Raw genomic sequence first — 12132 nt, forward strand, 5'->3', positions numbered from 1 at the left:
AAGTATAAGGCGGGATTACACAAGTCCATTAATCTCCAATACTTCAAAAGATATTGGGAGAAATGGGCATTAGACAAGTATCTAAGCTTTTAATCCACTTAGACTAAAGATTGATTATAATATGTCTATAGCAATTACTAATGTTATGATCATAATATAAGAACACCTAATTAATTATACACTGAAGGAAAACAGATCATTGTAAACTTAATGTGACCTAAGTGAAAAAAGAGTGGAATGCAAAGAATGGAATTTATGTGTGTGCCTGGCACAGCGTGTATGTGAGGGAGAAGCAGAGAAAGATTTTAAGGTACAAAAGCTAAGAAAAAGAAGCTAAGAAAAGTTTCCCAGAATGCCACAGAAAAGAACCAGTGTTTTACTATACTGGCACATAAAGAGAACATCTCTTCAGTTCAGAACCTAAACACTATGATGAAAGGGTTCTTCTCTGATGCTCACATAGAAAATCCCCCATTTGCTTTTCAGTCTTTTAAATTATGGAGTATGTGTTTCTTACCATTGTCTTTTTTTGTCACATTTACTTCCCTACACCCCCCTGACAGGTCACATTAGGAAAAGTGTTAAAAGTCATAGTGATAATGCGGAGCCTCTTCATTTACCGAACAATTGTCAAGGGGTATCATGAAAATGTATACACGGACGATGGCAAGGTAAGTGTCTCTTCCATATTTCCCTTTGCTATGGATGTTTATATGGAACTTGGTGCTCAGACATTTACAGAAGAGCAAGTCTCTACAACTGATGCATCTCTGGCCCAAGAAGCTGTCCTAATGTTATTTATGTAAAGCATCCCACTTTTAATTTTAGATAACTTATCTACTGATTTACTATATCCTCAGCCCTTAGACCAGGTGTGAGGACCCTTGGCACCCCAGATGTTGCTGGATGGCAAGTATCACAATCCTTGGCCATTACCCATGCTTGCTAAAGCTGATGGGAGTTATCATTAAGCAGCTTCTGAATGGCCAAAGGTTCTCCACACTTGCCTTAGGCCCATGTTGCATCATTATTAGTATCTACTATTGCTGGGGCACATCAGTTGTCCAGGCTTTGGATCCCTCCCCCCCCCCCCCGAGCCACCAGGAAATTGTACACAAATTTTCCATTCAAGAAGGAAAAACCTCTTTTTGGTGAGAAATCGGGGGCTTGTCCCAAGTTGGTTTAATCTGATGGCAGCCACAGCATTCTGAATGGCAGCTATTAAGGAAGTGTAACCTGCTTCCATGAGTGATCTGCTTCATGGGGGGGGTCACCTGGCTTGAACCCCTAATTGCTCTTGACTGCATGCACTCCATATGGCTTTCTGTGGCGCTTTAGAGGATGCTAATGGGACCTGACAGCCTTCAAGTTGGTTTCTTTCTCTCTTCAGAGTGGAATGGGCTCTTGCTGTCAGAGAAGTTCCCTCACTGAAAAGGGTAGATCAAGCAGGTACAGAGGCAGAGGGAAGAGAATGCCTCAGAGAGGAGGGAGAAGCAGGGAGTAGCAGGAATTTGACCTCTGTACAGAGAGGCACAGCGAACTGGAATGCAACTGACAGGCTCCAGTGAAGACAAAACAGAAGGAGAGGGGGAGATAGGAGGGGTGGAATCGCCCAGAAGCAGGAGACTTTTGAAGCTAGCCGAGAAGAGGGGGGCTGGAAGGAGGAAAAGGTGGGGGATTTCCTGCTGGGACAGGAAAGGGAGGAATCACCATGTTTCGGCAGCTGGATCATCATCAGAGGACTTACCAGAGCTCCTTGTAATGTAGTAATAAATCTTCAATAATTAACTGCCGGAGTTGTGTCGTGTGGGGGAGAGACACTTGCTGAGACACCCACCTAGGCTCACCTTTTTGCCAATAACAAGTACTAAGCACTCCTGAGGGACGCGGGTGGCACTGTGGTCTAAACCACAGAGCCTAGGGCTTGCACATCAGAAGGTTGGCGGTTCGAATCCCCGCGACGGGGTGAGCTCCCGTTGCTCGGTCCCTGCTCCTGCCAACCTAGCAGTTCAAAAGCACATCAAAGTACAAGTAGATAAATAGGTACCGCTCCGGCGGGAAGGTAAACGGCATTTCTGTGCGCTGCTCTGGTTCTCCAGAAGCAGCTTAGCCATGCTGGCCACATGACCCAGGAAAACTGTCTGCGGACAAATGCCGGCTCCCTCAGCCTATAGAGCGCGCATCCCGAAAGTCGTCCACGACTGGACCAGGGGTCCTTTTACCTTTACCTTTAGGCACTCTTGTCTCTCACATTCTTCCCCCGCCCCTCTGGATCTCTCTCTCTCCTTATTACAAAACCCATTAAAAACATAAGGTTCATAATAATCAGACAAGCACTTGCGCTTCGAGGCCCCCAAGCCCTTCCCCTGAAAATAACTTCACACTGACACGTAATTTTAGTTTAAGTTATTGGGCAAAATTTAGGCCACAATGTTATTGATTACAGCAAAGTGAGCGGTGTTGGCTTAGGCATTGGCAACAGACTATAACTGACTCCTGCCTCTCTGGCTGGAACTCTGAAAGGGTAAACACCAAACGAGGGAACAACATCGATGAAGACCAACCAAAGCTCACCCCAGGGTTCCTGTGGTCCTGGCATGTCCCTAGCCCCTCAAGCGGACTTCGGACGAGATCCAGGACCCCCATTTTCCTTTACCGGAATACCATTATTCATGGAGGGGCAGGTGATGGCTGCACCTCCCCTCCCACCCACTTCAATCAGCCAATGCCTAACTCCCACACGAGCCTAGCGCTCGCCGCCAACACCCTTACTTCGCAAACAGTCCTTCAAGCCATCTGGGACCTTGGCCAACCACACATTGTTACCTTTGTCAGATAAATGCACTCCATCTGCCCTAAACAGGGCTGCATTAGAGAAGGTAATACCAGGGTGGTATTACGAGTCTCAGATATGTTTAGAGACCCATGCACGCTCTATCAGCAGAGTGTGTAAATCTTCTCACAGCAGAAGAGGTGGACAGAGAAACGTGTAAGCATTATATTACAGCATTTTATTCAGCAGCAGGAACAAAGGAAAAAAATATGTCTGCTTCCCTTTGTCTGCAGCAAAAAAAAGCAGTAACACAAAAGCTATATACAAAAGCTATATAGAAAGTGCTGGAAGTAAACAGGCATGTGACACACAAATATCATGCCTGTACCCTTTTAAGGTGGAATGGAACTACATCCTCCCCCTTTCCATGTAACCTGTCGTACTTGTGGTTCAACCCAATTGCAACCTCTGTACATAAACCTTAAGTTGTTCTCTGTTAACAACCTTAGACAACAGATCTGTAGGAATTTCGTTTCCTGGCATGTAGGACACCAGAATGAGTCCTTTCTGAATACACTCTCTTGCACAATGTAGCTTTATCTGCAAATATTTGGTTCTTTGCTTGCAACTCTCTGAGGCCAACAAAGCCAAACAGGATCTGTTATCTTGATACACCTGTATAGGACATGTCACTTTGACTCTGATGTCCTGAAACAGTTGCATCAACCATTCACAACCCATGAGTGAAGATGACAGGGCATTGAGTTCTGCCTCACAGGAACTTAGGCTTACTGTCATCTGCTTTTTGCACAGCCAGTCAAACAGACAGTGGTTGTACATGTAGCACACTCCAGAAGTGCTTGTACCATCCGTGGTGTCACTTCCAAAACTAGCATCTGCAAAGATTTCAAGACCTCCAGTCTTCTGACTTGTGCACCTCAGTCTGTAGTGCAAAGTCCCCTTCAAATAGCGGGCAATGCGCTTCAGAGCTTTCCAATCCTGAACAGTAGGATTGTTGGCATGTCTGCTAAGCAGGTTAGTGCTTACAGCTATGTCAGGTCTTGAACATCTAGCAATAAAATTCAGCTTGCCTAGAATGCATCTGTACAGTGTGGTGTCAGAAAATGCTTCAGCAGTACTATCTACCTGGTAACCTGTCACCATCGGTGTGTCTACAGGATTTGCATCAACCAAATTCAGCCTGGTTAATACATCAGCAATTTTCTGTGTTTGGTGTACCAGAAAATTACCTGCCTGGTCTTTCTCTACCTGCAGAGAAAGATAGTTGGATACCTCACCAAGATCCGTCATGTCAAAGTGCTCCTTCAGTTGAGCTAGGGTGCTTTGGTACAAAGCCTGATTCTTCCAGAAAAGAAGAATATCATCAGCAAAGCATAAACAATACAGTTTGCTTTGCCCCTCCTCTTTGACAAACACACATGGATCAGCTTTGCCTTTGGTGAAAACCTAGAGAAAGCAATGTCTCAGTGAGTTTTGTGTCCCAACACCTGGCACTCTGCTTGAGACCCTATAGGGACTTCTGTAGTTTACAGACCATTTTCTTCTGTATCTGCTTTCCATCAGGTGGAAGCATATACAGCTCCTCCCCCAAAACCCCGTACAAAAAAGCTGTATTAATGTCATGATGGGAAACATGCAGTTTCTCCTCTTCAGCAATCTTGAGCATTAGTCTAATGCTCTCATACTTGACGGTGGGTGAGTAGGTCTCGTGGTAATCCTGTCCTGGTACCTGTGAAAAACCTCTGGCGACCAATCTGGTTTTGTGCCTGACAACCTTGCTAGTCTGGTCTGTCTTGGCCTTGAAGACCCATTTGCTGCCAACCAGTCTCATTCCTGGGACTACTGGCACTAGCTCCCAGGTTTGGTTCCTATTAAAGGAATCAACTTCAGCCTTCATGGCATTAAGCCATGGTTCAGCATCTTTAGAGGTTAATTCTTGCACCTCTTGGAAGCTTGATGGTTCCCACACCTTCTCTGAGCTACTAAGAACAGCAGTTGCTATCTTAGCAAACTCATCAGCAAATCTCTTTGGAGGTTTGTCTTTTGTGGCCCTTTCAGATCTGCGTGCTAGACGCAAGTCTTCTGCACACATCTCCTCCTTCTTAGGAGAAAAGAGGCCAATGGTGAACAGTGGTTCTTCCAGTTCAATGTCAGACGCATCAGATGGTCTGACTGAGGCCTTTGCGCTCTTGTAGTCTGCTGTGTCATCACTGTCGCTGACAGCAGCACCAGCGCTGCTCACTGAGCTGGAATCCGAATTCTGATCATCATCCTCAGCTTCCTCTTCTACCTCATCATCTTCATCCCCCTCTGAGTGACTCTGGAAAATTCCCACATCCCCCCCCCCATTTGGGATTGTACTCAACACTCTTTGTGACCCTAATGGTCTTAGAGTCAGTCATGAATACCCTGTATGCACCTTTTTCATACCCCATGAACAAACTATGTGCCCCACGCTTCCCAAGCTTGCTGCTCTGTGGGGTGTGGACCCACATGTCAGAACCAAAGATTCTCATGTGCTTGACGTAAGGTTTCTTACCAAACATCTTCTCATAGGGAGTACAACCAATAGGTGATGACAGTGTCCTGTTATAGGAATAAAGGAAACATGATAAAGCTTCAGCCCAATATTTCTCAGGGAGATTGGCATCATGCAACAAGGTTTTAAGGCCTTGCAACAAAGTCTGGCTTGCCCACTCGCAAAGTCCATTCTCCCATGGAGATCTGGGACTTGAGAGGTCATGCTGGATTCCCTTCTCAGTCAGGAAAGCTTCAAACTGCTGAGAAGTGAATTCACCGCCTCAATCAGTAAATAAACAGCCAGTGCGTTTACTGTGAGCATTCTCCAACCAAGCACAGAATGCCTTGAACTTAGGAAACACTTCTGACTTCTGCTGGAGCACAAACACATGAATGTACCTGGGAAAAGAATCAATTAAAACCATTAAGTGCATTGCTCCACCCAAAGAGGGTGCAAGTGGACCTACCAGGTCTGCATGGACTAGCTGATAGGGTTTGGAAGCCTGTCTGTCAGACACCTTGCCTTTCAGAGCAATCTTTACTTTGTTTTCAGCACAAGATATACATTTCATGTGAAACTTACAGGGTTTGATGGACATACCCTGAACCAACCCAGGCATCTTGGCCAGTGCCTGCCATGACATGTGACCAAATCTTCGGTGCGCCTCATGAATACATCCTGCATGAAGAACTTTGTTAGTTCGTGCAACACAACAAGATTCAACATTAGACACATCAACAGCATTGTCATCATAAGTTATCAAGAACAAGCCACCCCGTTATCCAATTCGATTGATAAGACAATCAGAAAACATTGGCACCTGATACAAGACGTACCAGGCTGCCCTTTTATACCTCCACGGATCAGTTTCCGTAGAACCAGGAACTTTAAAGACATGCTTCTACACGCAGATATAACAGATAAGAACCAGCTGCAAAATTGCAATATAAAGGGACATTTTAAATGCGGAAGATGTGCAGCGTATAGTTTAACAGTTGAGATGAAAGATTTTATTATACCTGGAACCAACAGCATTATCAAACTGGAAGCATTTACCAACTGTAATTCCCGTGGAGTGGTATATGCAATTCAATGTATTTGCGACCGTTGGTACGTGGGCAGCACTACAAGAACGGTTAAAACTAGAATACTAGAGCATAAGAATCGTTTTGTTTTTTAAAAAATAATATTTATTAAAGGTTTAAAGATTACAGAAAAAAGAAGAATGAAAAAATGAAAAATTAAATAGAACAAATCAATACCTCACAATACATAGGAAAAAACAAAAAACAAAAAACAATACAGTAAAACAGAGAAAAGAAAAACAAAAGCATTTAAAAACACATCCAATATTTCCATATCTTTATCTTTCATTTACTTGTTTCATCGACCTCCTCACACCTCCCTTTTTTTGTATTCTAGTTCAATTAGCTGTTTCAGCAAATCCTTTCCATCTTACTCAATTTTTGTTCCATAATTTATCTTAACCCAATCTAACCTTAAATTTTCCACTTTGACCCATTAACAATCTATTTTTACTTAATTCTTTATAACCTTTCTGCTAAAGCCATGTAATTTCATTCCAGCATCCTTCTAACATTCCTTAATTTTACAGTATTTCTGTAAATAAACTTTAAATTTTTTCCAATCTTCTTCCACCGACTCTTCTCCCTGGTCTCGGATTCTGCCAGTCATTTCCGCCAGTTCCATGTAGTCCATCAACTTCATCTGCCATTCTTCCCAGGTGGGTAAATCTTGTGTCTTCCAATGCTTTGCGATGAGTATTGTTGCTGCTGTTGTAGCATACATAAATAAAGTTCTATCCTTCTTTGACACCAATTGGCCGAACATGCCCAGGAGAAAGGCCTCTGGTTTCTTCAAGAAGGTATATTTAAATACCTTTTTCATCTCATTATAAATCATCTCCCAGAAAGTCTTAATCCTTGGGCATGTCCACCAAAGGTGAAAGAATGTACCTTCCATCTCATTACATTTCCAACATTTATTATCGGGCAAATGATAGATTTTTGCAAGCTTGACTGGTGTCATGTACCACCTGTAGATCATTTTCATTAGATTCTCTTTTAAGGCATTACATGCTGTAAACTTCATACCTGTGGTCCATAACTGTGATGGGATGTTGAGCTGCTTGTGCGTAAAGTTCCTAGTCCCTCAGTGTTTGGCTAAGTCCACAAACCACTGTCTGTAACGGAGCGCCATAAGCATGGCTCCGTCAGTCGCTGGCAGAATCCGACAGTGGGCGTTTACGGAATTTCTTCCAGCATAACAGCTCCTTAACGGAAACACGTCTTCTGGACTCTCTACGTGACAATTTCCGGCGAGGAGTGGGTGTCCCTATAGGAGGTCCTGAAACCTCCTCGCTGTTCTCGCTGGAATTGTCTCTGAGCCATTCTTCTGACTCGCTTTCCCTTGGAGCTCTTTCTCGCCCCCTGCTGGTTCCCTCCTCCGCTGATAAGTCTCTCTCAACCTCTGGGAGCCCTTGCACCACCGGTTCTTCCGATGACAGTTCCCTGACATCCACCTCCCCTCCAGGGCCCCCTCCACCCCCTCCCCTCCCTTCCTCTGCTGGAGGCGAGGGAGCAAAACCCCTGAAAGAACTTCCCTCATCTTCCGAAGTCTCGAACATTTTCCTCCACCGGTTGCTGTTTCGGGTTTCTAAGTACTCATCCTCCTCGGAATCTATTCCTTCTTCCCACTCAGACCCCGTGAATCCTTCCAATTCCTCCTCCTCGTCGGTGGTGCCAAAGTACTCCCTCCGGAACCTCGCTACTGACTGAGGTTTCCTGGGGAACCTTTGATGGAACGCTTCGATCAAGACCTCGTCATTGACTTCCTCTGCCGTTACCCAGGTGTTTTCTGACTCCGGTTCCCCTTCCCACGCTACCAAATACTCCACCTGATTACCCTTCCACCTGGAGTCGAGGATTTCCGCCACATGGTTGCTGCTTTCCCTCTCTTCTAAGACTGGTCCCTGTGGGGAAACCCCTTCTTTCCCCCCCCCTATACGGTGACAGTAATGACCTGTGGAATACTGGGTGCAGTTTCATGTGGTTTGGTAACCGGAGTCTGAAAGCTACGGGGTTAACCTGTTGAATGACCTCAAATGGTCCCAATCTTTTGGGTCTCAATTTCTTGCAACCCCCCTTGAACGGCAGTCCTTGGGTGGACAGCCACACCTGATCCCCCACCCTTATGGTTTCACCTTCCCTTCTGTTCTTGTCTGCCTGCTTCTTATATTGTTCTTTGGCCCTTTCTAAGTTGAGTTGGAGTTGACGATGGATCGCTTCCATTTCTTCTACAAAATGTTCTGCGGCTGGGACGCTCCATCTCTCCCCTCCTCCCCCTGGAAATGCCCTGGGGTGGCACCCATAATTAGCCAAAAAGGGGCTCATCCCGGTGGACACATTCTCCGCATTATTGTAGGCAAATTCCGCCAGCGCCAACTTTTCCACCCAATCGTTCTCTCTGTCATTGACATAACACCTCAGGTATTGTTGGAGGATACCGTTTGCTCTTTCCGCCTGCCCGTTGGTTTCTGGGTGCCGGGCAGTCGAAAAATTGACCTCCACGTGCAGTAAGCTCATGAGCTTCCTCCTGAACCTGGACGTGAATTGTTTGCCCCGGTCTGAGACCACCCTCAAGGGGGCGCCATGCAGTCTAAAAATATGTTCTACAAACAATTTAGCTGTCTCTTCCGCCGTGACTGCATGTGAGCAAGCTACAAAGTGGCCCATCTTAGTTAACAGGTCTACTACGACCAGTATGGCGGTTTTCCCCTTGGATTTCGGCAGATCAGTCATAAAATCTATCGATACCGCCTCCCATGGCCTCTCTGGTGTGGGCAATGGTTCTAACAACCCCGCCGGCGCCCGCCTTTCTCCCTTGGCTCGCTGGCATTGGTCACACCCTCTTACATACTCCCTTACATCTTCCCTCACCCTGGGCCACCAAAATTCCCTGGTAACCAACCACATGGTTTTGTGTTGCCCAAAATGCCCTGCTGTAGGGCTGTCGTGCATCTGTTTGAGTACTCTCCCTCTCAATTCCCCTTCGGGTATATATAGTGCCCCTTTGGAATACAATGCCCCGTTTCTTTCTTCAAAACCTCCGGAGTTTTCTCCCTCCCTCCTTAGACCTTGGAGCTTATTCTGGGCATATTCATCATTCTGCGTCTCCTCTACCAGTTCCCTTTGCCCCACCAACGCCGCCCCACACACCCAGCGGTCCTCTGGGATGATATGTCTCTCTTCGGGTGCTCCCTCCCCCTCCAAATACTCTGGTTTGCATGAGAGAGCGTCCGCCCTGACGTTTTCTGGGCCTGGCACATAGCAAATTTCAAAATAAAATTTGGAGAACTCCTGTGCCCATCTCACTTGCCGTTGGTTGAGCACTCGTGCCGTTCTCCAGTACTCTAAATTCTTGTGGTCCGTGCATACTTGCACCTTGTGTTGTGCACCAATTAGTAAGTGTCTCCATTTCCGGAACGCTTCGTGAATGGCGAGTAGTTCTCGGTCATATACCGTGTAGTTCTTCTCGGATTTGTTTAACTTCCGCGAGAAGAAGGCACACGGTCTCCACTCCGACTTATCCTTCCCCGGCTGAAGAAGCACCGCCCCCACCGCCCGGTCTGATGCATCCGTTTCCACTCTCATGGGTTTTTGTAAATCCACGTGCAGGAGCTGTTCTTCCGAAGCGAAGGCCCTTTTCAATTCTTCGAATGCTTGCTCCGCTTCTGCCGTCCAAACAAATTTCTTCTTGCTGCTGAGACAGTCCGTGATGGGAGCCGTTAAATGGGCAAAGTTCTTGATCAACTTCCGATAAAAGTTCCCAAACCCTAAGAATCTTTGCACATCTTTTTTCGTTTTCGGTGTCTTCCATTCCAGTACCGCCTGGACCTTGCCTGGATCCATGGCTAATCCCTTGTCTGACAAGCGGTACCCCAGGAATTCCACCTCCTTGGTGTGAAACTGACACTTCTCCAATTTCACCCACAGCTGGTTAGCTTGCAGTTGGCTCAACACTTCCCTGACGTCCTTTACATGCTGCTCCTCATTCTCTGAATATACTAACACGTCATCTAGGAACGCCACGCAATTCTTGTAGAGCAGAGGTCCCAGGACGTGGTTCATGAACGATTGAAAACATGCTGAGCCTGCTTGTAATCCAAAGGGCATAACGAGATATTCGAAAGCCCCCAAATGGGTGAACATGGTAGTCTTCCATTCATCCCCCTTCCTTATCCGTATCAGGTTGTATGCTCCCCTCAGGTCCAGTTTAGTAAAAATCTTTCCCTTCCTCACCCTGGTCAAAATGTCATCAATCCTGGGCATAGGGAAAGCCACTGGTTCCGACATGGCATTTAGGGCCCGGTAGTCCACGACCAATCTCGGTTTATCCGTGTTTTTTTTGTCCACAAAAAACACTGGGCTGCCCCCCACCGCTCTGGACTCTCTGATGAAACCTCTCTTCAGGTTTTTGTCAATAAACTCCCTCAACTCCTGCATTTCCCTGTCTGACATGGCATACAGCTTGCCCACAGGGAGCTGGGCTCCAGGGACTAGATTGATCTGGCAGTCAAAGGGTCTATGCGGTGGTAGTTTGTCTGCTTCCCTTTCGCTGAAGACATTGCTCAAGTCAGCGTATTGTTTGGGCACCTTTCTATTGTCCGTTACTTCTGTTCCTGCTAGAAAGGCCCTTGCCCCTTCTGGAGCCTTGCCCTCTTTGCAATGTTCTAGGCAATGTGCTGACCCAAAGGAGACCACTCTCTGATGCCAACCCACTAGCGGATCATGCAACGCTAGCCAGCTCATCCCCAAAATAATGGGAGCCCCTCCCAAGGTGGCCACATGGAACGCTATTCTTTCGGTGTGCCTGGCTACCCTCATTACCATTGGGACGGTCTGTAAGCTGACTCCTCCTCCCAACAGCTCTCTCCCATCGATCGTGGTCACCTGCAAGGGGTTGCTTAAAGGGATCGTCTGTATCTGGTGTTCTGCTGCAAACTCCTTGCTCATAAAATTACAGGAGCTGCCTGAGTCCAACAGCGCCCTTATCTTTAAGGGATGTCCGTTTGGCAGCTCTAGCAACACCTCTATCACTAGGGCTGGTCTCGGAGGTTCCGGCGTGGGCACTTTTACTGCTCCTTGGCCTGACTGCTGTGCCCTGATGGTGGCAGTCAGGCGCTGGCTTTTACTTGGTCCTGCCCTTCCTCCTCCTTCCCCCCAACAGCTCCTGCCATCCCTTGCCATTCCTTTCTTTGTGGACAGACTCTGGCAAAATGACCTGGCTGCTGGCAGAGATAACATTTCTTGGGGCTCTTCCCCTCCTTCTTCCGCCCTTCACTGGGATTTGAAACTGCGCGCGCGCGCTGTTCCAACTTCCATCGGCTCTGCGGGCGGGAAAGTTGGCTCCGGAATCTCTGAAATGCGGAAATCCCTCCAACGCTCCCCTTTCCCTTCCCGCTTCTCCAAGGCTCTAGCCTCCTGGCGTGCTCCAATGGTCAGCGCTGATTTGGTCAGCTGGTCCATAAACTCTGCCCTGGGCGCCCGGGAAAGTTCGTCTTTCACAGCCGAAGAAAGTCCCTCTTCAAAAAGCATTTGAATGGGTTCCGCTGACAGATCCCACCCCAATTTGTGTATCAACATAGTAAACTCAGTCCAGTACTCACGGACAGATCGGCTCCCCTGTTTACAAGCCATCAACTGTCTGCGCACCACTCCCTGTTCAATGTCGCTGGAAAACATCAGGTCCATGGCACGAAAAAACTTCATTATGCCCTGCCATCAGGGCTTCATTA

At 46.9% G+C, this 12132-nt stretch overlaps 1 protein-coding gene across 1 annotated transcript in view; it reads left to right on the top strand.

Moving 5' to 3' along the window:
- The first annotated feature begins 565 nt into the window (after positions 1-565).
- The window catches only part of LOC310753792 (mediator of RNA polymerase II transcription subunit 27-like), a 71329-nt gene continuing 59762 nt past the window's right edge, over positions 566-12132 (top strand). Inside the window, exon 1 of the mRNA XM_083595136.1 lies at positions 566-671. Within this exon, the coding sequence (XP_083451262.1) occupies positions 600-671 (72 nt within the window). The 5' untranslated portion in view covers positions 566-599. The remainder of the gene's footprint in view (positions 672-12132) is intronic.

This window comes from Podarcis filfolensis, assembly GCF_964270895.1.
Source record: "Podarcis filfolensis genome assembly, chromosome: W".
Classification (NCBI taxonomy): domain Eukaryota; kingdom Metazoa; phylum Chordata; class Lepidosauria; order Squamata; family Lacertidae; genus Podarcis; species Podarcis filfolensis.